The sequence below is a fragment of the Rhinopithecus roxellana genome, chromosome 5 (assembly GCF_007565055.1).
Source record: "Rhinopithecus roxellana isolate Shanxi Qingling chromosome 5, ASM756505v1, whole genome shotgun sequence".
NCBI classification, from domain to species: domain Eukaryota; kingdom Metazoa; phylum Chordata; class Mammalia; order Primates; family Cercopithecidae; genus Rhinopithecus; species Rhinopithecus roxellana.
The window spans coordinates 80,020,262-80,043,384 of record NC_044553.1 but is presented as its reverse complement, the minus strand read 5'-3'; the positions used below and the strand labels follow the sequence as shown (position 1 = coordinate 80,043,384).

The following is a 23,123-nucleotide window of genomic DNA, read 5'->3' as shown; positions in this document are numbered from 1 at the left end:
GTCCCTGGAGGTGTGTGTATAAGTTGGGCTAATTATTGAGCATGTCCTGCGTCGGGCACTGTGATTCCTGGGGTATCTTCCAGCCCCCTTAGGACACACAAGAACCAAAGTGGTCCCTGGGCACCAGTAACTCAGAGTCAGAAGGAGGTGATGACAGGCGTGGTGGCTCATCCCAGCTCATCCCAGCACTCTGGGAGGCCGAAACAGGAGAATTGCTCAAGTCCAGGAGTTCAAGACCAGCCTGGGCAACATAGTGAGAGCCTGTCTCTACAAAAAAAAAAAAAAACTTTTAAAAAAGGAAGTGATGTGATGGAGAGTTTGGAGGACTTCTTGTCCCCAGTGAGCTCGGAGCTGTGAGTCAGGGAACCTGGACCTGTGACTTGGTGAGGCCCCAGGGATTGGGCCAACCACAGGTCTGGGGTACCTGGCCCTGGGGCTACTGCCTAGTCATTTCTGACTTGATTTTCCCAACTTTGCAGCCCGAGGAGGCAGAGAGAGTGAAGGCCCAGGCTCAGGCCTTGGGGCTGGCTGAAGCCCAGCCTATGGCTGTGGTACAGTCAGTGCCCGGGGCACACCCTGTGCCAGTGTACGCCTTCTCCATCAAAGGCCCTTCCTACGGAGAGGTAAGGTTCTCCCCAGCCCTGGCCTCCCCTCCTGAAGGCCTCGATTCCATCAGGAAAGTGAGCTGGCACTGGGGTGGGAATCCAGGCCTTCATCAGATCAGCTCTTTGTGGGAAAGATTTTGCTCAGCGCCTTCTCTGTGCTCTCCCCTGTTCTTGGCTGCATGGTCAGGGAGCTCCCCAAAAGCATGGCCCACTCCCAGCCCAGCAGGGGTGCTGAGACGCCCAGGGCACCAGGGCTGTCAGAGGCCAGCAGAGACTGGTGGACAGCAGACAGTACCAGTTTGGGAAGACTTCCTGTCTGAAGAGAGACGTGATCTGCATGGTTGAGAGCAGAGGAGAGGGGACAGCAGAAGCAAAAGGGTGGTCACAAGCCCCTGGCACTCAGGGCAGGCTCTGCCCACCAACCCCTGGAGGCATCTGACCTGGCTCTGTGACTCCCTCTGTGCAGGATGTCTCCAATACAACCACAGCCCAGAAGAGGAAGTGCAGCCAGACCCAGTGCCCCAGAAAGGTCATCAAGATGGAGTCTGAGGAGGGGAAGGAGGCAAGGTTGGCTCGGAGCTCCCCGGAGCAGCCCAGGCCCAGCACCTCCAAGGCAGTCTCACCACCCCCACCTGGATGGGCCACCTAACCCCAGGAGCCCCGTCATAGGAAGTGAGGTCTTCCTGCCCAACAGCAACCACGTGGCCAGTGGCGCCGGGGAGGCAGGTAGGGAGGTGGGTAGGGCAGTGGCCTGTGTGCTGCCTGCCAGGGTCTGGGTGGGGCCCCTCTTCTGTATTTTGGCCCGATCCAGAAAGCACAAAGCCAACAGGAGTCCCTTATTCCCACTGAATAAGATAGGCAAAGTTCACAGTTTGCCTGGGGGTGAGAGTGTATATGGTTTACCATGTGTTTTGCCATGATTAAGGTGTGGGGAGCCTGACAGGCTAAAATGCACAGTTCTATGCGTCCTTTCTCCCAAACACTAATCTGACAGTGCCCAGTACTGTGCCTTTGCACAGGGCAGGTCTCCACAAGAAGTTTTGGCTGATGCCTAGCATACTCCCAGAGAGGACTTGGGCATACCATCACAGGAAACTGGACTCCCCGTGACCTTAACTCTGCTCTCTCAGTCTACACCCATCATTTCCCCAAGTGTTTCTACAAAGGCCACCTACCTAGGTGTCTCATTTGTCAGAGTTACCTTCTATGAACACTGCCAGGCAGATAGTCAGTTGGGCAGGAGTTGAGGTCAACCCAGAGAAATCTGGAACAAGAGAGTTCTTCTTGGATCTGCTTAACCCAGAGTACAGCTTTGTTCTTCATTCTGACTGAGCCCCAGCCCTGGTCACACACTGAGCACTCACTGACATTCCTTACCCACAAATGCTATTGGTAATCGATGGGTTTTGATTCACTAAATGAAGCATATTTTAACTCTAGACATCCAGCTCATGGAGCTGCGAATGGGGACAAACAGTGTGCTTCTTTAGGATTGCAGAAGGTTCCAGACCAGGTAGTGGTTGTCAGGCCTCCTGTACAGGGGGCAAATTCTGAATTCTGGGCAAATAATTGAATATTCATAGATAAGGCACAGCAAGAAATTATGGAAACCCATTTGTGAATTACACAAATCCAAATGTGAAACAGTCACATTGGCACACACAGTGGCTATTCCCATCCTCCTGCAGGGCATCCGTTGCCCCCAGTCCACTGGCCTGCGAGGATTCCAGTAGGTGCACACCCACACCCCTCCCAGCGTGTGTCCTGGGCAGTTCATAATGCATCTCCGCTTCCCCGTTTCAGAGGAGCGCATTGTGGTGATCAGCAGCTCGGAAGACTCAGATGCCGAAAACTCGGTGAGTGGCCCAGAAGTTCAGCCCAGGACTCTTGCCTTCCCCCATTTCAGGTCCCAGGGGGCACAGCCACAGCAGGTAACTCTCAGACTTGCCTTGCGCCTGGGGAATTTTCCAATGAGGCATTGAGTCCCAAGCTGTGCTGAGGACAGTCTGCAAATGTTAGCTGCATGCCTGGACCACCCTAGCCCTCCTACTACACCAGGGCAGGAGCCTTCGGTAGCCATATATACTCTTCTGAAATGCTGATAGCATATGTCCAGAGCCCTGTCTCTTTTCTGGAATGTCCAAGGCCTTTGTCTGGAGCTTCCTTATGCATTTACTGTCCTCTAAGTCCTCAGTGAGGAGGGCTGGACAAGAATCCATTCCTTGGTTTATTGCAGCCAGTGGGGGCCAGTGAAGGGGTGTGACGCTACAGGGCAGCTGTTCAGGGGCCAAACAAGTGAGGTTTGACTCCATCCATGTAAGAAAGAACTGTAAATCCATTCCACAATGAAACAGGTGGCCTCATGGGTAGCGACCCTTCTGTCCCTAGAGGTTTATTACTAGAGGCTGGGCCATCACCTGTCCAGGGGAAAATGGGATCTGAATAGAGTGAAAGGTTGGACTGGGTGGCCCCTGAGGTCTCTTCCAGCCCTCAGTCTGAGGTTCTGTATTGGAAAGTGCACGGAGCCCATGGAGACCGCCGAGCCACAGTCCTCGCCAGCCCACTCCTCGCCAGCCCAGTCTCTGCTGAGAGCACAAGGAGCCTCCAGCCTGCCCCGTGGCACACACCACCCCCCAGCTTGGCCTCCCCACCAGCCCGCTGAGCAGGCTGCCGTCCCCGATGCTGAGCCTCACAGCCAGCCTCCTGATCACCAGGAGCACCCTGCCGTCCACCGTGGGATCCGCTACCTGTTGTACAGAGCACAGAGAGCCATCCGCCTTCGCCACGCCCTCCGCTTGCACCCTCGATTGCATCGGGTCCCTACTCGGGCTTGGTCTCCCCATGTGGTCCAAGCCAGCACTCCTGCCACCACAGGGCCCCTCAACCATCTTGCTAATGCCCAGGAACATCCTGCCCAGCTGCAAAGGGGCATCAGCCTACCCTGCCGGATACGAGGGACTGTGCGATCCCGCAGCCGCTCCCTCCGGGGCTCCTCCCATTTATCCCAGTGGCTCAACCACTTTTTTTCCCTCCCCCTCTCCTGCATGAATTCTCAGCTTGATAACTCTTCCATGGTGGGGGCAGGGGGAGGCAGAGCCCAGACTCTTGGAGCAGGTGTTTCCCCTGGGGATTCTGTCAGAGGCTCCATGGAGGCTTCTCAAGTCCAAGTGCCTCTGGAAGCCTCTCCAATTACATTCCCACCACCCTGTCCCCCAGAAAGGCCCCCCATCAGCCCAGTCCCAGGGGCCCGTCAAGCAGGCCTCTGAGAGTGCTACCCTTCTCTTATAACCTTGCAGCCAACACCCCTGCCCGGCCCCTGAGCTGCCTCCTCTAGCCCATGCTTTCAGGCCCTGCACAGAGTACGCATTCATTAATTCTTGGTAAAGGAATGAATCAGTGAATGAATGGCTACGCATGGACCTCTGGGCAGGGAGACATGGATCTTCTCTGGCTGAGAGGGGAAGGCTAAGGCATGGCTGAGACTCAAGCCACCATTCCAGGACTCTGCCCAAGAAAGAAACTTTTGTCACCCCTGCACCCTCCTGTGTTCTGAGTCCCTGGCAAATAGCACAGCCTTCCATGCCCTGATCCCCACCCCAAGCCTTTCCACGGGGCCTCTGCCAGGATCTAAGCCCATGAGCACAGGGACTGGCTATCCCAAGACCTGGCAGATTGGCTGCTCAATAAACACTTATTGAACCATCACCCTTGCGAACCCTTATTCCATGACCATCACATTCTCTGATGGATCCAGCTCCTCACTGCAGGCTGGTTCTGTCTTCCCTACGGTGGAACTCGGTTCTCCTGTGGGGATACCATGTCCCCTCTTCTGCCCACACTTATGGGCATCAGAGGTGGGAGGTAGGGTCAAGGCCCTGTGCTTCCTGGACTGTTGCATCCCCCTCCTGGCCATCTGGTAAGATCCTCTGTGCCTCTGAGGATCCTCTGTCCCTCTCAGGGTGGGCCCTATGCTCCCCAGCTCATCTCAGACACTCACCTGCCTACCCTCACTGAGGGCAGACGTGAGCATTCGCCTCCCAGATTTCTTCTCCCTGCTCAGGTCCTGCCTTCCTCCTGAGTGAATTCTACATCCACCAACCTGCCCGCCACTCCTTGGCGTCTCAGGGGTCGTCACTCCATTCCCCCCGACAACTGCCTGCCCCGTGGCTGCGCCCTGCGCCTCGCCATCACCGAGCACTGTCAGTCCCTCAGGTGTCCCCCTCGGACTCTGACCGCAGCCTCCTGTTCCTTGAGCTCTAGGTCCTACCTTTGCCTCCCTCCAGCCCCGCACACTTGCCATTTCGTCCCATCGTTCATCAGGATTGCAGCTGCCTGCCCAGCAGAAAATCCTGGAAGGACTCAGGTGCTTGTCACCTCTGTGCTGCCACCTGGAGGCCGAGATCTGCGGGAGAAAGGCCTGGGAAAACTATGAGTGGTTGTAACTACTAAGGGCTCCTTGGTTCTCTGCCCAGTATATCCTTTTGTTCTGCAGGGCAGACCCCACCTGCCTTTCCTCACTGGACCCTTGTCCCAGCCTCACCCTCAGCTGGTGGTAGCACCTTCTGCTCCAGGGAGAAGACAGGAGCTCTCCAATGGCATAGGGACAGTTAACACCTTGCTCTCTATTTACAGATCCCCATCACGTCCCTTCCCTGTCCTCGTTAGGGTGGAAGGAACATCTGCCTGCCTCCAGGACTCACCCTGTGTCCTGGCCCCAGACCTTGACCCCCTGGAAGCCTCACTCCTCCTCCTCATCTGTCTTGCGTCTCTAATGCATCCACTGCCTTCTGAACGAAACACCCTGAATGAGGTCTTTCTCATGTCAGAAAACTCCATCCACTTCCCTCTTCAGCTGTCGGCTCCCCTTCCTCTGCTTTCCTTGTTTACACTTCAGCCCCCTCCTTGCCCCTTCTTCACTCCACCTCCTGCGCTTCCCCGCCAGTACCAGAGTGGCCTCCATGCCTCTAGCTGCAGTGTCGTGTTTAGTCCTTATTATTCTTGACTGGCACCGGGCCCAGTCTTTCCTGGAAAGATTGCCTGCTCTGGTGCAGCTCTGGGCACTCCTCCCTCTCCTCTGCAGGCTCTGTTTTGTCTTGGGTGTGGTGCTCCTCCAGCTTTGCTGCTGGGCCCTTTCCTCTTTTCGGTCTGTGTATTCTCCCAGGTGCTCTCAGCCATGCCCCTGACTTCAGTTACCGCCCAGGGGTAGCTGATACCCAATGCTCGCACCTGCCTGCCAGACCAGTGTGGCCAATGACCTTCTAACAGCTCTGCATGGATGCCCATTGGTACCTCAAACTCAGCACCTCCTCCTCCCCTCTCAGTAGCTCACCCCACTCTCTGCCCCGTTGCACAAGCCAAGACCCCAGCCACCCAGGGCACCCCCATTTTGACTATTCCTTACATCCAACCAGTTATTGAGTCTTGTCTTTCTAGGGCCTAAATTCCTCTGAAATCTGGGCACTTATTTCCATCTCATAATCTTGGTAAGATTAAAGCTACCACTGACCCTGGGTAGAGGCAAAAGCCTGGGAAGGAAAGGTGGAGAACAGGATTGGAATGCCAACAATGTCCCCAGACGTCATGGACAGTCAAGTAGAGGGACCCCAGCAATATTAGGGGCGGGGAGTATCTAATGCTCAGCTATCAGCAAGGAGTCATTAGGGGCTATCCAGTGAATTAAGGGAGGGGGTAAGAGCACATTTCAGGTGATGATGAATTAAATACCTAGGAGCTCACATTAGAGAGCAGGCCTGGAGATGTGAGGAGATAGTCAGAGGACTGCTGCTTTTGTGTATGTAGCTTTAAGACACAGGTTTTAAAAATTGTTACAGGAGTCCCAAACTTTAGAAAATATATATTTTAAAACCCCAACAAATGAGGTCCCCCCCCTATGCATTTCTTACTCAACTTCTGTGCCCTTTCCAGACCCCTGGTGCCCTAGAGTACCCCCAGCACCCCCACTGCAAATTCCTACTCCCCAGCTTAGAGGGAGGGGGTGGGGTGATATTCCCAAGTGACCCCGGCTCCTCCTAACCCATCTTCCCCAGCTGTGCTGCTCATATCCAGCCTTACAGTGAGGAAAGTTGCAGAATACTGGTCTGCTACGATATTACACTTTCCAAGTGTATCAGGGCATTAAGGGATCCCTCCCTTGAGCTTCAGCTGTGTCCTAGGGATTCAGTGAGAGACTGCTTGTGCAAGGAGGAGCGAGAGGCAGCAGGGCATAGTCATGGGGTGGAGCGGTGAGTCCCCCAGGCCTGGTTGTGGAGTACCTGGGGTGAGGACTTTGCTTAAAAACTGTCAGAGTGGGACAGCAATGCGCCTGCCCTGGGGCCCCTGCTTTAGGATCCAAAGTGGAAAAGATAGGTGTTCTCACTCACTCTTGTGACAGATTACTGGTTCCGGTGCCTTGGTGGCAGCAGCAACAGAAGGGGACCAACGGGAGGGGGCAGCCTGTGGCAGAAGTGGCAGTGGTGATGGCGAAGGAAGGGAGGCCTGTGGAGAATGGCTGATCCAGGGAGGGGCCGTGGCACTGGTGAGTGTGCATCTGAGAAAATGAAACGGAGGTGCTGGCCAAGAGGCTGGAGCTAGACAGAAGGGCAGCAGAGGCCACAGGCTGGCCAAGTTTATGGTCCAGTTCACTGATAACGTGTGCAGTATTCCTGGGGTCTTTGAGGCTTTGCAAGAGCTGGGGTTTTGTGTCTGCAGAAAGACAGCAGTGCATGTGTCTTGCCAAACTGATCCCAGCTGTAGCTAATGCATAAGTGCTCAGAAAGTTCTTCAGGAGCTTGAGGGCTCTGGATGAGCATGAATGTCAGATGCTCTGTATCTTCCAGAGGCTGGATGCTGACTCTCAGAGTTCGGCTTGTGTGTGTTTGGTTGATGAGCAAACCTGGAATGAATCAGTGATAAGGACGATTGTTCTCAAGCTGGCTGTACATTGGGGAGTTTTCCCAACTACAGATTCCTATGTCTCACGCCCCGAGATTCTAATTGAATCAGTCTTGGCTGCAGCCTAGGCCTCAAGCGATTTTTCTTAAAGCTACGAATGCCTAGCCAAAGTCAAGAACCACTGAATCGGATTCATTGCATGTCTGGTAGAGGAATGCTGATCGTTTGTTTATAGATGTGGCAGTCTTGAATGCAGGTGACATTTTCATACCGGGGTGTGATACAGCAGAGGAGGGGAGAGGCTGGATCTTCCCTGATGCACCTCCTAGACTTTTGGAAGGTGATTAAAGTGCCAATCCAGCCACTTCCTCTGAGCATGCTTGGGACAACTGTTAGACCTGTTGTGTTGAGTTGGAATGCAGTTGACCTGCTCAGGCCGGGAGATCTATGAGGAAGGGGAGTGAGATGGGTGTAGCTCATGGGCCAGACTGCATGTGTATCCAAGTTGCATGTATATCCTGAAAAAATCCCGGCTCTCACGAGGCTCAGCCTGAACACAGTTTTGCATTCAAAGAAACAATGTCCATGAACCAAGTATGATAAATAAATAAATCCCAGTATTTACTTGCATCTTTTGAAAGAACATTAAAGGGAATCCAGCTCATAACCCCAGCAGCACTTCTTCAGTCCCTCTTCCCCTTTTCTTTGGCGCCTGGCATCTTTCACTAGGTAGCAAAGCTTTCCCCCTTCCTTCCCAGTCCTCACACGCAGGCTCAAGACTGTATTTCCCATCCTCTTTCTTCTGTCTCCCTTCCTTTTCTCTTCCAAGTAAATCTAAGCCTTTTCTAGTGACTGTCCCTCTCTATGCTCCCCCGACACCCAGTTATCCTAATTTGTGAAATAAGGCCAAGGTGTGGGGCCTGGGGGCAGAACGGGAGAGTCTCCCCTAGTGAGCAGGGAGGGGAGTATGTCCTGCACCAGGCCAGCCACTATATCTGATGGCCCTGCTGGCAAACCTGAGTCTTTCGGAAAGTCTTGTTTAAATGCGTCAGCACTCCCCAGCCGTGATGCTGGAGTTTAAGGTGGGGCAGGGGAGAATTCTGAGTTCACAGCTGGCTGGAGTTCCAGTGAGACCAGCTCCATGGGTGGCCATACTTTATGGAAGTTCCCAACGGCAAGAGGAATTTTGGAGGAAGTGAATCAGGGCTGAAAGATCCAGCCTGTCCTCCATTAACAAGCTCGGTGGAATGGGGTGTCTTTTTATTAAGGGAGAAAGCAGAGGTTTCTTAGAGAAGGCAGCTCTGGTAAGTTTAGGATAAGGGACTTTCCCTGGCCCCAGGACAATGGAAGGCTCTAAAAATGAGGTTCTAGTGGCTGCCATAAATGACCCTGCTGTAATGATGGGAGAGGTCACCTAAAGAGACAGCACTGTGGCTCTCCAGGGAGCTCTGCTCTTGGAAGAGCAGATCTGAAGGCGAGAAGACTGGTTCTAAGGCCGAGGACATTGCCCCGAGCTTTGTGGAGGCACTCAGGAACACAGGGGCATTTGCAGTTGCGTTTGGAGCAGGAAGAAGAATGAAAAAGAGGAAGTCCTGTGTGCCATGTCAGTAGGTGGCAGCATGGACTCAGCCTCAGCTATTGGCACCAGGGATCTGAACCAGGGAGGACCCAGGAGGGGAGCCCAGCCCCTCTGCCAGCTTGTGGGAGAGTGCTGCTGCCCAGTGAATCCTGGAGAGAGGAAACAACTGGGTTCTCCCTAAGCGGGAGAAGGTGGAGCCTCTAGCCACCCAGCTACAAGCTAGGAAGACACCTTGTAGAAGGCTCCTTACAGGGAGGAAACCGAGTCAGGAAGGTGAGACAGCAGTGTGGGCTCACCTGGAGCAAGACGCGTGAAATCAGCCTTTGACACCGTGGCTGAATGAGGATCTGGAGATGCGAGGCGCTGGTCTCTGACTAGATCCCTGGATATGAAGAGGCAAAGCTAGCTCTGGATGGATTCATAGTGAGTGCTTCTGACAATGACTGGCAGAAAGCTGGCGAGCCTGGAGCAGGGCTGTGAAATGCAAATCAAGTGAAACCCTGCCACTCCTAGGAAAACCCACCACATCTTAGGTTACTCGTAGGCGGAAATGCTTTTTCTCTCAGTTGAAGCTTGGCTGGAAACAGATGTTTATTTGGGCATTGGAAGGGTCTGGGGAAATGCACTGTCTCCTAGGCCAGGGACATTAGCCAGAGGCCAGAATTAACTGAGGCTTTAGCACCAGGTGACACCAACTTCATCGAGAAGCCAGAGGCAGTCCATAAAGAGGAAAAACCCAAGGCCTGCCCTGGACTCTGTCCCCGCCATGCTCCCAATTGGCCCTGTGATCCTGGCCACGTCTCTTCCTTGCTGGTCTCTGGCTAACGTCCACAGGTGGTATTCACGGAAGGTTCCAAGTTGGTCACCAAAGACTAAACATCTGGGCTTGGCAGCTGAGCAGATGATAAGCAATTAACTCTGTATTACCATCAGAGGCACCACCTCCCTCTGTAGTCCCAGTCCCTTGGGAAAATCTCAGAGCTGGAGCCCTTCCCTCATCCTCTGGCTGCCCAGCCTATGGCTTCTCAAACAGTGTTCCCACCAGGACCTTGGGGCAGGAGAGAACACCTCACCTGAAGGACTCCCAAAACTCAGGTTTCTCTAAGCTGCTGGGTCAGATGCCAAGGGCCTCCACTGCTCTCTCACTGCCAAGGACCTGGGTGTCCACCTAGATGTGGCCTTCAGGAGGCCAAGCAGCCCTTCCCTTTGCCTTTGTATAGGACACTGGCACCTTGGCTGACTTCGGGGACAAGAAAAGGCAGGCTCCTGACCCCTTCCAAAGAATCATCTGGGGTTCAAAATGAGGCTTCTTTCTCCCGTCCCAAGTTTTTGGTGTTTCTTCTGAGTCTGCTCAAAAATATGAAATTAGGAGCAGACATCTCAGGTCCTGCCTGCCATAGCAGATGGCTCCTTCCCTGAGCCTCCATAAGCATCACAACACACTCGTGCACACACCCACTGGCATTTTCTCTCACACTTCCATACGCTTGTGTCAACACGGGTTCACAGCTCACACTTAACTGTACATGCACACACAAGCTTAGCACTTGGATTCATTCCCACACATGCACGTTCACAACCTGTGTGTGTCACCTTCCCTCCCCTACTCATGAAGGTGTATGCCCTGGTTCACACACGTAACCCTCACATGTGATACACCCAATTCACACCCATTCATGCACACATACCTTCTCTTGTGCATACATGTCCCCTTTCCTAGTGGTACACCCTCCTTCATGTGCACGCAGATGCCCCCAGCTATACCAGCTTGCTAGTGTTCTGCACAAGTGCTTGCCTTGGCGCTCTGAACCCCTGACACTTGGTTTTTCTGTGTTGCAGTCCTCCCGAGAACTGGATGACAGCAGCAGTGAGTCCAGTGACCTCCAGCTGGAAGACCCCAGCACCCTCAGGGTCCTGGACGAGAACCTTGCTGACCCCCAAGCAGAAGACAGACCTCTGGTTTTCTTTGACCTCAAGATTGACAATGAAAGTGGGTTCTCCTGGGGCTACCCCCACCCCTTTCTAACTTAGTCTGTGAGTCCCAAAAGAAGTGCAGGCAGAGCCATCTGTCAGGCACGGGAGAGCGCTGAGCTCTGGCCAACAACTGCAGCCAGGCTGGGCAGAGCACTCTGGCTCACCTGGGCTCCGGGGGTGTCATTTGCTGGCTTAAATAAAGATGTCCGCCTTGTCCAGTGCCTGAGTGTGCGAGGGAGGCAGATGCCTCCACAAGTGCACCTCTGACCAGTTCTTCTCTTAGACGGAGAGCCTGGGGAACACACTCCTAGACAGAAACACAATGCGCGAGCTCATTGCCATGGGCCCAGTCATCCAAGTAAGGCCTCTGGCTGTGCTACACGTTTCTGAGTAGAGGGCCAGTCCCACAGGGGGCTGCACAGGACTGCCCACAGATCCAAGGTCACAGAGGGACCTTATTCTGGAAGCCCCTTGACTTCCTCCAGTGCTTACCCTGGCTCTGCAAATGCCTCTCCTTGAGCTAGAGCCCCAGGACCTACCCTGTGGCATGGACTCAACATTGGGGCTAGCCCAGCCAGACAGAAACAGCAAGTGTTTTCATGGTACAGGAAAGTCATTTGCAGACCTCAGTGGGAGGCTCTGGGCCTTGCTCTGAGTGGAGTGCTGTCTATGTCCCAGGACTGTAACTGGGCTGGGGTCCTTGAGGGAATTGGAGGAAGGAGCATGGGATGGAGAGCTAAGTTCAAACAGCTTGAGATCTCTAGTGTCAGTGGCTAAGGCTGACAGAAGACAGGAGGGACCTGGATCCATGGAGTTTGGCCAACTCTGGGGCTGGTAGTGAAGAAGGGAAGAGCTGGATCCCCAGCTGGTGAACAAAGTGTTTGGAGGGCAGCCGAGCCTCCCCTTCTGACTGCTATCCTATCAGAACCAGGGTCAGAGCTGCATTTGGGGGCTGATGTGTGGCTACTGCCAGCAGGCCCCAAGGTGAGGTCTCTAGATGGTGGGTCAGCAGCCCTAGAGGACCCCCTGCTCCCACCCCAGAGCTCTCTGTGCCCTGGGTCCTCACCCTGCCCTTCTCTCCTGCCCAGCCCAGAAGATTAGCCAGCTGGCTGCAGTGAACCGGGAAAGCAAGTTCCGCGTGGTCATCCAGCCCGAAGCCTTCTTCAGCATCTACTCCAAGGCCGTGTCCCTGGAGGTGGGGCTGCAGCACTTCCTCAGCTTTCTGAGCTCCATGCGCCGCCCTATCTTGGCCTGCTACAAGCTTTGGGGGCCTGGTCTCCCGAACTTCTTCCGGGCCCTGGAGGACATTAACAGGCTCTGGGAATTCCAGGAGGCCATCTCAGGCTTCCTCGCTGCCCTGCCCCTCATCCGGGAGCGTGTGCCCGGGGCCAGCAGCTTCAAACTCAAGAACCTGGCCCAGACCTACCTGGCGAGAAACATGAGTGAGCGCAGTGCCATGGCTGCTGTGCTGGCCATGCGTGACCTGTGCCGCCTCCTCGAGGTCTCCCCGGGCCCCCAGCTGGCCCAGCATGTCTACCCCTTCAGTAGCCTGCAGTGCTTTGCCTCCCTGCAGCCCCTGGTGCAGGCAGCTGTGCTGCCCCGGGCCGAGGCCCGCCTCCTGGCCCTCCGCAATGTGAGCTTCGTGGAGCTGCTGAGCGCACACCGCCGTGACCGGAAGGGGGGTCTGAAGAAGTACAGCCGCTACCTAAGCCTGCAGACCACCGCATTGCCCCCTGCCCAGCCTGCTTTCAACCTGCAGGCTCTGGGTACCTACTTTGAAGGCCTGTTGGAGGGTCCGGCGCTGGCACGGGCAGAAGGAGTCTCCACCCCTCTTGCTGGCCATGGCTTGGCAGAGAGGGCCTCCCAGCAGAGCTGAGAGGAGGGGGTGACCAGCTTGGAGTCTCTAGTGGGCAGAGAGGGATGGGGTGCCTGAGCCAGGCCCCACCCATCACAGCATTCCCAGGTCCTGGTACCCAGCCCTCAGTTGTCATTTGGTTCAGAATCAGTTCCCTTTCTCTGGGACCAAATTTCTCTTCTCTAAAAATCCTACAGAGAAGGTTCCAAAGCTGAGCACCCACCACCCCAGGTGTGCACCAGACTCCTAGCTCCCTCCTTCCAGGAGCTAGAACCAGGGAGGTCCTGAGTGAGGAAGTCATGACCTCTGGGCTCTCTAGGTGGCCCTGGTCTTGCGCCATCCATCCCACCTGCCACTACCTTGGGTGTCCTTACAGCTCAGTCCTGACCCCAGTCCCTGCCCCAGGACACCTGCTGACAGCTCCCACAGAGAACAGTCTGAGGTGATGCTGGCTACAGCCCCAGCAGCCCATGGCAACTCAAAGTGCCTTCCAAACCAAACTGCCCCTCATGAGGTTAGGGTCCCTCACCCTCCACCTGCCCAGAGGCCAACTCTGTTCCCTTCTTTCATCCCAGAGGGGCCTCATCAGCAAAGACAGAAACTGATGTTCCATGCGTGTCCCTGCTTCCAAAGCCTGACCTTCCAACGCTTGCTTCCTTCCTCCTGGCTGCACAGACACCTCTACTTGGCCACAGCTTTGCTCTTTGGTCCTCAGGCCACCAGACCCCTCACAGCATGGCCTTTGGCTCTTCCTGCACTGCCCTCACCCTCAGCCGTCCCAAGGAGTGCCCAGCACTAGTCAGTATGTAGTCCAGGACCTGCGGCATTAGCATCCCCTGGGAGCTTCTTAGAAAGGCAGACCCGTGGACTCTACTGCAGGCCTCTGGAATCAGAATCTTCAGGATGGGGCCCAGCAGTCTGTGTTTTAACAGGTTCTCCTGGTGATGCTGGTGCATGCTCACGTTTGAGAACTGCTGCTCTCATAGACTGCTCCTCCACGGAGCAGTGTGGAACAGGAGAGAAAGTCCCGTCCCTATCTCTGACTGTGCAGTGAGTGTGGCCTAGGAACAGGCCCCTTCCCAAGCTCTAATGTCCCCATCTGTAAAGTGGACTGGTTGGCCTCCATGGTCTCAGAGCTGCCATCCCTCTGTGCCGTCCTGCATTTTTGGGAATGGAAAGCAGGCCTCTGAGGCAGTGGACAGGAAGCTTTCTCATCCTTGAATTCTAGCTCCCATTCCAAACTGTTAGTCCACAGCGTTGTGGTCACATCAGAGGTCAACAGCAGAACAGAGGCAGGTCAGGGTTGTCCTCTCTGATTAGTAGAACAATGGACCCTTCCTCCTCCTCCCTCCCTTCCATCCCTTCTCATTGGCTCCCTGCTGCTGGGATGCTTTCCAAGATCTCTAGCCTCCATGGCTGATGACCTCAGCTTTCACATAGGTGAAATGTGTGTGCCCATGCTGCAGCTCCATCCCATGGGGGCCCTGAAGACCCACTGAGGAATTCCGTAGGGTCTTGTTCCCACAATTGGAGTGCTGGCTCTAACAGTGAACTTTGATGCATTTAAAATAAGATTCTGATGCCAGACTGTTAAAGCAGGCGTTGGTTCTGAAGCACTGATGGAAATAGATTGATGCAGATGGAAGGAGGAAGGGAGACTGGGCCCACTGATTTCCAGCCCCACCATGTGCGCTGTTTTCAGATGTGACTGAGGGGTGTTCTGCCCTGCCTCCACTGTCACAGTCTTTAATAAAGATGTAAATCTTGAAAGCCTGATGCTCCAATCACAGACCCTGCTCAGCACCCCCAGAGGAACCACTGAGAAGCCTTTTGCCTGGATAGGAGGGGGCTCTCCCAGGCATAGGCTTGTGGTCACTTGCCCAGCACAACTGTGTTTTGTGGGGCATCTTTTAGGACTTAGCAGAGCTGAGAGCCCTTTGTTGCTCAGTGCTGTGAGCCTTAAGCATGTGAACCCCCATATGACAAGTGGGGAGACCCAGGGTAGGCTTGCCTTGGGATCATCTCCAAATGGGAGTGCCACATGGAGAGAAAGAAACACTGATTTCAAGAATTACTTCCTAGAGAAAGTCAGGAACCAGAGACCAGAGTCTGCAGGAACTTTGCCACTGCCCCTCACCAGCTAATCCTGTACTTCTCTCTGTGTTCCTTGAGTGACAAGTGGTAAAACCCTTAAAAAGAGAGGTGTGGGAGGCCCAGGACTTTGGTAACAGGTGATGAATGTGTTGTCTTGGCCATCACAGATGGAACTTCGGTTAGTACCCGAGGGATTCCCATGGCACAAGCATTATAAGAATTAGTCCACCACTGGTGTGGGTGAGCAGCCAGGTAATGGGAATTGATCAGTGCCACCACCCTTGACCCCAACTACCATCCCAGATGCCCAGATTCCAGTCCTGGAGTTTTATTCTCAGCTTGACCCTTTGACCAAGAAGATCCAGTCCCAATATGTCACCTGTGCTTCATCTTTGGACTATATATCTCATGTCAGCTAATGGGAACTTACTGGGTTAGAAGTCAGGATGCAGAGTTTCAATCCTCACTTGGTAGTCTGTGGCCCTCTTTGGCACATTTACCTCCCTCCTTGATCCTCAGGCCACACCTCTGTCAAATGGGATAATGTGGCTCCTTTTGACTTCAAGGGATCTTTGTGGGAACCAGTGAGAAAATGTGTGTGAAGACAGCTTTTTGGTGTATTTTGAAAGTACACAAATTTAAGATCTTACTGCTTTATAAAATGCTTTATGAATTATAGGAAAATAAACACATTTTCGATCTTAGAAAAAAACAAAAACAAAGAAGTGGACTTGTCTTCAGGGTAGCAAAGAACAAGATCTGGGATGAACAAACAATTGTGGGTGTCCTGGGGTCTGAGGGAGCCAAGATACAAGGGGCCCACCATGGAGGGGCTAGGCAGGAGGTGGCACTGTGCTCCCAGAACACCCAGATGGGACATTTCAGTCACTGGGGCCTGGAGTAGAGAACAAACTTTCTGTGTGGCAGCTCAGCCAAGCCCTGCTCCAGGGTCTCCTTCTGAGGCCCAAGGGCCTCACACCCCTGGGAAAGTCATTTAAAAATCTGCTTTGCCCCTACCCCAACCTGGCTCTTAGCTCCAGCTACTGTCCCAGAGCCTAGCCAGGCTGTTTTCCCACCCTCTACCTCCCCTTGTCTTGGCCCATGTCCACCCTTCTCCCTGCCCATGTCCACCCTTCTCCCTATCCCAGCCTTACTCTGACTCCTGGCCCCAACCCTGACCACTCTCCATGCCTCAGAGTCTCCCCCTCAGCCTAGCCCTGCCAGCAGGCCCCATCTCCTCCTCTGACCTCAGCCTTGTCTCCGCCTCACACCCCAGGTGCCTCCAGCATGTATGCCTGAGTAAGGGGCTCCCTTCTCACCTTTCTTCACTCCTCACAATTAAGGAAACTCCATGGCTAGTGTGCATACCACCCAGGCTGGGATGCACCAAATGTCAAGTCAAAGAGGGTAGGACACTGGGGACCCTGCCTGGCAAGAAGGGGAGCTGAGCTAGGGCTGCTCCCAGACTCTGCCAGCAGCAGGTGCTGCAGCCCCCACACAGTGCCTGGCAAAGGGCGTGAGCCATGTTGGTGCTGGTGGTGCTGGTGGTTTAGGCTCCGGCAGCTCAGTCCTTTCTAAAGTTCTGTGTGCACTTCCTGTGGTATGGGAGATAACTGGAGATATGAGACATGTGGAGAAACATTTTTTTTTAATGTTAAACCTTTTATATTTATTTAACATCTGTTAGAAACAATACAACCAGGCCGTTCATGGTGGCTCACACCTGTAACCCCAGTACTCACTTTGGGAGGCCGAGGCAGGTGAATCACCTGAGGTCAGGAGTTCGAGACCAGCCTGGCCAACATGGTGAAACCTGTCTCTACTAAAAATACAAAAATGTGCTGGGTGTGGTGGCCTGTGCCTGCATTCTCAGCTATTCAGGAGGCTCTAAGGCAGGAGAATAGCTTGAACCTGGGAAGTGGAGGTTGCAGTGAGCCAAGATTGTGCCACTGTACTCCAGCCTGGGTGACAAGAGCAAAATTCTGTCTAATTCTGTCTCAAAAACAAAAAGAAAGAAAGAAAGAAAGAAAGAAAGAAAGAAAGAAAGAGAGAGAGAGAGAGAGAGAGAAAGAAAGAAAGAAAGAGAAAGAAAGAACGAAAGAGAGAGAGAGAAAGAAAGAAAGAAAAAGAGAAAGAAAGAAAGAAAGAAGAAAGAAAGAAAGAAAGAAAGGAAGGAAGGAAGGAAGGAAGGAAGGAAGGAAGGAAGGAAGGAAGGAAGGAAGGAAGGAAGAAAGAAGAAAAGAAACAATACAACCAGCTCATCAAAAGTGTGATTTCTGGCCGGGCGCGGTGGCTCATGCCTGTAATCCCAGCACTTTGGGAGGCCGAGGCAGGTGGATCACGAGGTCGGGAAATCAAGACCATCCCGACTAACACAGTGAAACCCTGTCTTTACTGAAAATACAAAAAATTAGCCAGGCGTGGTGTCGTACACCTGTAGTCCCAGCTACTCGGGAGGCTGAGGCAGGAGAATGGTTTGAACCCAGGAGGCAGAGGCTGCGGTGAGATGAGATCACGCCACTGCACTCCAGCCTGGGCGACAGAGCGAGACTCCATTGCAAAAAACAAACAAACAAAAAAGTGTGATTTCTGGGATCTAGTTGCTCAGAATGATGCTGAAGTGGAATTCTTTAAAGATCCACTTAGGACAAATAGTAAGTAACTCCGTGCTCAGAAGGGATGCAGGTAGAGTAAAACTTATGACTGTCGAAGTGAACGACCTGTTAATTTGGGGAAATACTGGGTTACCAGTGGACTTGGGGTGAGCTCTACAGCTAAGGATAGGGCCCAAGTTAGAACTGGGGTAAGGATGGGGTGGGCTTAGAATTGGGGTGAGGGTTAGAGCTAAAGTTCAGGGGAGGCCCCAGGTTAGGATTTGGGATTAGATCAGATGGAGGGGCACACTTGGTGCTTAAGGTTGAGAATAAACCTTAGGAATTAGGAATTGAGTTAGAATTGGGGTGAGTTAGGAATTTAGTTAGAAATGGAGTTAAAGTCACTCTTCGGGTCACAAGTCTTTGTGACTTTAGCAACTGAAAAGTCCATGAACCTGTGAACAAATGGGCAGGAGCTTCTCGACCCCCTAATAGGCACCCCAAGTTCAATCTGCCTTTTCCCCCAAATCCTCTTCTAGAAGCACCTGGCAGTGGCTCTGCCGGAGCTCACAACTCCAACAAGCTCAATGTCCACCAATCAGATCGGAGGGACCGAGGAGTGGGCAAGCCTGCCCAGGAGGGAGAGCATGGGACAACCAGGTAAGATAACTGGGTACCAGACACGATTTCTCCACTTAGCACAAGTAACCTTCTTTAATCTTCCCAACTGTCCTATGTGGTTACAGCCCATCCTCCTCCTACAGAGGAGCACAAAAGAGCAGCAAGGCTGAGTACCTTGTCAGGGTCATTAAACTTGTATGTGGCAGAGCTGGGATTTGCCTGCAGGGAGCCAGTGTCTAGACGGGCACCATCTGTGGCCCACACCATGGAGTGCATGGACATGTGTTGGAGGACAGGCTCCCTGGTCTCTCCTTCCCATGCCCTCGTGGGCTGTCAGTCTCAGGTGATGCAGAAGGCAGGTCCCTGGAAACTACCCCCACCTTCTGGTGCCTGTGCTTGAACTTTCATTTTAATTTTTTCGTTTAGGGCGGTGCTTCTGGATCTTTTTATAATTATTATTATTGTCCTCTTAAGGAGCATTTTTAGCATTTTTTTCCCCAATTGTGCCTCCCTCTATGAAATTTTAATACCATGGATACATTGTATGTTCCATAGGATTTTCTAAATACAAGATTGTATCATCTGCAAATAGAGATGGTTTTACCTCTTCTTTACATGGACATATGTATGGACTGCGAGCCTTTGGAGGGTCAGAAACCAGGTAATAGCTAAGATGGTCAGCTGCCCTTCCTCCCCTGCCTTTTCATCCTCTGTGGGGTGATAATACCTCTGTTGAGAATGCATGATTTAGGATAAGGCCCCACCCCCAGTTATAATGTAGGTAAGAAGTGGTCACGGGAAGGCGTGGGTGGGATGCATGCTGCACCTCGATGTGGGTGGAGACTAGGCGGGCCAGGCAGAGGGAGACGGGAGGGAATGGAGATCCAGGTCTCTGAGGACACACTCCCCTGCAGTGGCCTTGGTCCTGGTCCCAGGCACAGGCACAGGCTGAGCCTGGGCCTGGGGCAGGAGTGGGGCCAATACCATCATTTATTTTTGTCTCTGAATCCAGATGTCAGCTCCAGACCCGCTGAGTCTAGAATCTCAACAGATTCTCCCCATACTAAATAAAAGCAAACAAACAAAAACAAAATGAAACAACCAAGCAAAAACAAAACCCAGAAAGTTCGGAAGCCTCTATTTACCCTTACAAAACGCATTGCTGTCAAGTGAGGGGGAAATTCCGTCATTCTTGGCTCAGGGAACTTCCTTAAACTGAGACCAGCTGCCTGGATTATGCTAAATTCAGTTTATAAATATTACACATATCCCAAACTTGATAGCCAAGCAGATTACAAAAGCTAGCTAGCTAACCACAGACATGTTCCAAAAACCTAGCCAGTCAGACAAGTATGAGATATTGTGAAATCCTGTGTTGCTTGTCTGATTTCCCGAAATCATTCATCTCAGACTGAGCACAGAGGGCCTGGGGGTAGAATTTAGGAGCACTATCTCCTACAGTTCTAGAGCCTTAAAGCCCTGCCTGACCCCAGCTTGGATTGACTGCACAGTAAGTCAGACCTACCAGCTGGACGCAGTGGCTCACACCTGTAATCCCAGCACTTCAGGAGGCCGAGGCAAGTGGCTCTACGGTCATGAAGAAGGTGGAGGCACTGAGGCCCTAAGCAATTTTAAAAAGAACACCTTAGCAAATGTCCAGCACCATAGTTTCTTACCTTCACTCAGGGTCCACAAGGCCTCACGTTCTGACAGGTCTTATCAGACAAATTGCACTCAGTCATGCTTCATTCATTTTCCTCGAAGAGTTTCCAGGTTACATAGAACTGAGATCACCTCCCCACCACGCCATCATCCCCCACGAAGACACTCCATGTTTGTGTTTGCAATACATTCTCATACGGACCAATATTAGATTTTCAGGTGCTCTTTGCATTTTGCAACTATTGCTCAAGCTGGAGACCCTGAAAGAGCATTAGCTTTAGAGTCAAAGACCCCTGGGTTCCAGATTCAGCTGAGAGACTGTGAGCATGTCACTAGCCCACTCTGATCTGTCTCCTAGTTGTATAATCACCTATTTCCCATCAATTGCTAGGCTGGAGAGAAAAGTGCCCACTCTGGCCAGTACACAGTAGGAGCTTACTAAGCTTAAGCTCTCTTGCTTCCCCACTATCCTAATGTATTAGGGGAAAGACAGAGATGTGGGGAATGGCACCTGGGAGGCTCCAGCTGTATGCTTCACAATCCTACCAATGAAAAATCTGAATTAGGCTTCAGTTTCCCGTCTACAAAATGAGACAGGACAGGACTGGGTAGGAAGAAGAGGAGCTGGGCTTTATTAGTTTAAACTGGGCCGGTCTGATTGTGTGAGGCAGGCTTCACTGTCGGGTCCAGCCCACTCCCCAGCCAGGGCTTTTCGTGCTCTGAATATCTTTTGGCCAAGTCCAAGGCTGCCCAGGGTCCGGGTGGGAAGGTGGGGTGGAGGATACTGGGGTGGGGGTGGAGAAGCAGTTCCCCCATATAACCTGCAGGAGCACCAGAGCAGCGTGGGAGCCGAGGGTTCCGCTCCAGCCTTCCTGGAGACCCGGGCAGGGCGGGGTAGGGCGAGGCAGAGGTGGTGCACACCGCTTGGCTGGGCAGCGGCACAAGCGCGACTGTGGATCAGTCCACACCGTTTAAAATGGACACATAGGTCTTCTGGCTAATATCCTCTCTTTGCTAGGGTGATCATATGCTTTATCATCCAAGTCCAGACACTTAGGAGAGTGAAAGGGGCACTATAATAATTGCACCGGGACAGCAGACATAACCTTAGAGGTACCTTGCAAACAAGAACATACAGTCACCTTACCCTCCAGTCACTTTTTCTTCCTTGTTTCCATTCTTTCTTTTAATTTTTTTTTTCTTTTTAAACACACAGCATTCTCTTTCCCTGAGCATCATTGTCTTTGCAAATGCTCTTGCAATCGGGACATTTTCGACCTGGCAGCATCTGCTTTCGCATCTTGAGTCTGAACAGTCCCTCTGAACTCACCCCAAAGGCTGGTTTTAGCTTCTAGTCAGAAGACTCTGTTCCCTGGCTTGGCTTGCCATCCCCATGACACAAGAATTAAAGATGTCAGAAGATGTCAGAGGTGGGACAGTGGCCCTTATCTCAACTTTGGTGCCTCTTTGCTAAATGTATTCCTCTAATTTTTTTTTTTTTTTTTTTTTTTTTTGAGACAGAGTCTCTCTCTATCGCCCAGGCTGGAGTGCAGTGGTGCAATCTCGGCTCACTGCAAGCTCCGCCTCCTGGGTTCTAATAATTCTTCTGCCTCAGCCTCCCAAGTAGCTGGTACTATAGGTGTGTGCCACCATGCCTGGTTAATTTTTGTATTTTTGGTAGAGATGGGGCTTCACCACATTGGCCAGGCCTGTCAGAAAGTCCTGACCTCAGGTGATTTGCCCACCTCAGCTTCCCAAAGTGCTGGGATTACAGGCGTGAGCCACTGCGCCTGGCACTATTCTTGTAATTTTGTCCTGAGTGCTCATGTCCTTTGTCTCTTTGAATTTACTATATTGGTTTATTGAATATCAAGTAGACAAGTCCCATTAAGCAGGATTCTTATATTTCCAAGATCATCTCATTACTCCATTCAACCCCAAATTAGCAAGCCATTTATCCCCTTGTTTCTGAACCCTGTTCACTTAATAGTCTCATAAACATCCATCCATTGCAAAAAGGACTCAAATTGTTCTCACTTCCATTTTTAGTTGATTCATTGCTATCCAAGTAGTGATTTGTCTGGGGGAGTCATTAGCAGAGAACTGTGCCCTTAAATTTAGTTTTATAGTTGGATTCTGCTAGTTAATATCTCTCTCTGTCATTCTCACATTGCAACAAATGACTATGGGTTTCTGTCTTAACCTAAAATCTAGGTTAGAAATTTGGTTTTATCTGAATAAGATATTAATAGGTAATGTGAGAAAAATAATTTACTGAAACTTTTATCATCTAAGAATGACACTCGTGGTCACAAATATGTATGTAAGCAAGTGGAAAATTGGGCTGTAAATATATAAATTCTTAAAATATTATGTTTAGAGACAAGATTTTCCTTTTTTTTCTTTTTAGTAAAGTACTTTTGCAATGGTTGGAATGATTGTGACTCTTTTAAAAGTCACGTTGGAACTTAAACCCCAATGTGATAGCATTAAGAGGTGGAGTCTTTAGGAGATGACTAAGTCGTGAGGGAGGAGCCCCCTCATGAATGGGATTAGTGACCTTATGAAAGGGCTTGAGGGAGCTACCTAGCTCGGTTTTCTTCTTGTGCTTTTCTCTCTTTTCCATCATGTTAGGACACAGTGTTCAAGGTGCCATCTTGGAAGCTAGCAGCCCTCGCTAGACTACAAACCTGCTGGTCCCTTGATCTTGGACTTCCCACCCACCAGAACTGTGAGAAATACATTTTTGTTCTTTACCCATTACCCAGTTTCAGATATTTTGTTATAACACCACAAATGGACTAAGATAGTATCTTACATACAGTGAGGTGCATATACCTTAAGTTACAACTTTGTACTATTGTTTTTTTGGTTTGTTTTTGAGATGGAGTCTTGTTCTGTTGCCCAGACTGGAGTGCAGTGGCAAGATCTTGGCTCACTGCAACCTCTGCCTCCCGGGTTCAAGTGATTCTCCAGCCTCAGCCTCCTGAGTAGCTGGGATTACAGGTGTCTGCCACCACACCTGGCTAATTTTTGTATTGTAGTAGAGATGGGGTTTCACCATGTTGACCAGGCTGGTCTCGAACTCCTGACCTCAAGTGATCCACCCACCTCGGCCTCCCAAAGTGCTGGGATTACAGGTGTGAGTCACTGCACCTGGCCAACTCCATAGTATTTACATATGTGCACACTCATGTGACCACCACTCAGCTCAAGATACAGAATGTTCCCATCAGCACAGAGGGCTC

The 23,123-nt window shown here is 52.0% G+C and overlaps 1 protein-coding gene, 1 long non-coding RNA gene and 1 pseudogene across 3 annotated transcripts; all 3 read left to right on the top strand.

The window, feature by feature from the left end:
• Positions 1-296: 296 nt before the first annotated feature.
• LOC115897517 (protein PML-like) lies at positions 297-14,674 on the top strand. The gene is given in 6 exon segments (XM_030930659.1): positions 297-623; positions 1,072-1,230; positions 1,232-1,331; positions 2,409-2,461; positions 10,915-11,065; positions 12,138-14,674. Coding segments are annotated over 6 exon segments (1,332 nt in total). The 5' UTR covers positions 297-542; the 3' UTR covers positions 12,926-14,674.
• LOC115897570 lies at positions 12,970-14,674 on the top strand (annotated as a pseudogene). Its single transcript, XR_004057347.1, has 2 exons — positions 12,970-13,032; positions 13,224-14,674. The product of XR_004057347.1 is annotated as an uncharacterized LOC115897570 (transcript).
• A 2,829-nt stretch (positions 14,675-17,503) lies between these two features.
• Positions 17,504-22,825, top strand: LOC115897408. Its single transcript, XR_004057195.1, has 3 exons — positions 17,504-18,252; positions 18,769-18,874; positions 22,510-22,825. It is a non-coding gene; the product is annotated as an uncharacterized LOC115897408 (long non-coding RNA).
• The last annotated feature ends 298 nt before the right edge of the window (positions 22,826-23,123 follow it).